General features: G+C 64.5%; 1 protein-coding gene across 1 annotated transcript in view; it reads right to left on the bottom strand.

Moving 5' to 3' along the window:
* CA9 (carbonic anhydrase 9) overlaps window positions 1-2,170 on the bottom strand; it is a 24,493-nt gene that overhangs the window by 6,076 nt on the left and 16,247 nt on the right. Inside the window, exons 8-10 of the mRNA XM_019518007.1 lie at window positions 1,368-1,442; window positions 773-847; window positions 180-215 (exon numbers count right to left, since the gene is read on the bottom strand). Of these exons, the coding sequence (XP_019373552.1) occupies window positions 180-215; window positions 773-847; window positions 1,368-1,442 (186 nt within the window). The remainder of the gene's footprint in view (window positions 1-179; window positions 216-772; window positions 848-1,367; window positions 1,443-2,170) is intronic.

The raw sequence follows: 2,170 nt of genomic DNA, 5'->3' as shown, positions 1-2,170 counted from the left end.
ACCCCTGGGGTGCAGGGGGGAGCTGCCTGCAGAGGGGGTGGGGGGTGCTCAAGACCAGGGAAGAGAGGCTGCAGGAGGCTGGGACAAGCTAGAGCTGGGAAGGAAGGAAGGGAGGGGGCTTCGAGGCAGGCTAGGCATGGCTGGGGGTGGTCAGGGGGAGCTGAGCCACTGGCACTCACCTGCCTGAAACGAGGAGCCCAGGTGCGCTTCGGACCCTGGCCAGGGAAAGGCAAGAGGGAGCATGAGCTGTGCTGTGGCAAGTCCACCCCTTCATCCTCCCCCATCCCACAGCTTTGTACCCAGCACCCTCCCCCCAGGCCTGCCCCTGTCAGCGTCTTACCTGTGCCCTCTGGGCTACTGCTACCTGCAAGAGGCACAGGCTGTGAGGAGGAACCTAGGGCTGTGCATGGGGGTGGGGGTATCCCTGACATAATGGGCTGGTCACAAGCCACCCCCGGCAAGGCCACCCCGCTGAACACACCAGCCTTGCTCCACCACTGGCTCTAGGACCAGCCCGACCTGACTGCTCTAGCTGCCTCCTCCCCAGGCACTGCACCAACAGGTCCCTGGCTGCCAGCCCCTGCCTTTGCCAAGTCCACCCCTGCAACCTGCTAGTGCCAGGGACCACTGGACACTGTGCCTCTGCTGCAGCCAGGACGCAGAGATCCAGAGCCCGGTCCAGCAGAGCACCCGGGGGGACCCGAACACATGGCCTGCCCGCCCACAGAGCCGGCACCAAGAGAGGAGAGGGCATGGGCAGGGCAAGTGGTACCTGGTCGAAGTCCTTGGCCAGCACCAGCCCTTGCACGGCCATCAGGGACAGGGGTCACAGAAGCTTCCCCATCGTCTGCAGGGAGATTGCAGGGCTCAGGCACCCGCCACAACTCCCAGGGACCCCCATACACCCCTGAATCAGGAACAGCCAAGCTCCCCCATCCAGGGAACAGAAGGAGGGTGGGGGCAAGAAACCAGCACCACCACAGGGCCAGGGCTAGGGCCAAAAGCAGCAGGAGGTGGGTGGGGGATGGAAGAGCCACCAGCAAACCCAAGCCCTGCCTGCCCACCCCCCCAAAAAAACCCAGCCCCTATGAGACCCCCCACAGTAGCACCTGGAGTACAGCCCATCACCACCGCATCTCCCACCCCCGCCCCCCAGCCACCAGCCACTACTGGCCTCTGGTGGGGAAGGGAGAGGCCACCACAGCACAGAGCATCTGGCAGGCAGGGCCTGGGTTGCGCTGACCCGGGCTGACAGCAGGCAGCCGCACCGCAGCCGTGTCAGGCAGAGCCCACACAGCCCAGCAAGCCCCAGAGCCAGGCAGACAGACACCAGGAACTGGCAGCAGGCGCTGCCTGCAAAGCGGTACCTGGTTCAGGTGCTCCACTGGTGCCTGCCCCTGCGGTGTTGTCAGTGGTAGGGGGCACGGGGGACCCCCCACCTGCTGCAGGGAGAGTGCAAGGCTCAGGCACCCACCAGCGGCTCCCAGATGTCCAATAGCACCCCACCCCACCCTCTGGGAGCTTCCCTAGAGCCCCCTGCACCCCTCCGCATCCTGTGCTTGGCTAGGGCCCGTGGCCCCCATGGCACACCTGCCTCCAATCTACCGCCTCCCTTGCCTCTCCTGTGCCCGAGCTCCCCCTCCAGGCCATGCCCCAGTGTGCTGCTGGAAGGATGGAGCAAGGTGAGCATGTGCTGGCCTGAGGCCACAGCATGTACACACAGGTGCGTGGCCTGCAGGTGCAGCCCGGAGAAAGCGCTCTGGGCGCACAGAAGCCCTGGTGCAGCTGCAAGGGCTGCACTCCCCCCAGCCTCTGCAGCAAGTGCAGTGCTGGGAGGCTCCTGCAGCCGCCCCTTGCTGGCACCCGGCATAGGTGGTACAGGGGCAAGCAAGTGCTGGCAAGACGGTGCCAGCCCTGGGATATAGACAGCCACAGGAGCTGTGTCCTCCCAAGAACCGCCTGACGCACATGGGACCTGGGAAACCGGTTGGAGCAGATCCCAGATCTCACAAAAACAAAGCGCGCGGCCAACACCAGCTCTGCTAGGGCAAAGTTTCATAGTCTCATAGTTTCTAGGGTCGGAAGGGACCTGAGCAGATCCATCTAGTCCGATCCCCTGCCATGGCAGGAAAGAGTACTGTGGTCAAACAACCCCAGCAAGGTGTACATC

This window comes from Gavialis gangeticus, unplaced genomic scaffold (assembly GCF_001723915.1).
Source record: "Gavialis gangeticus isolate Ggan-Ray unplaced genomic scaffold, GavGan_comp1, whole genome shotgun sequence".
NCBI classification, from domain to species: domain Eukaryota; kingdom Metazoa; phylum Chordata; order Crocodylia; family Gavialidae; genus Gavialis; species Gavialis gangeticus.
This window is presented reverse-complemented; position numbering and strand designations above follow the sequence as displayed.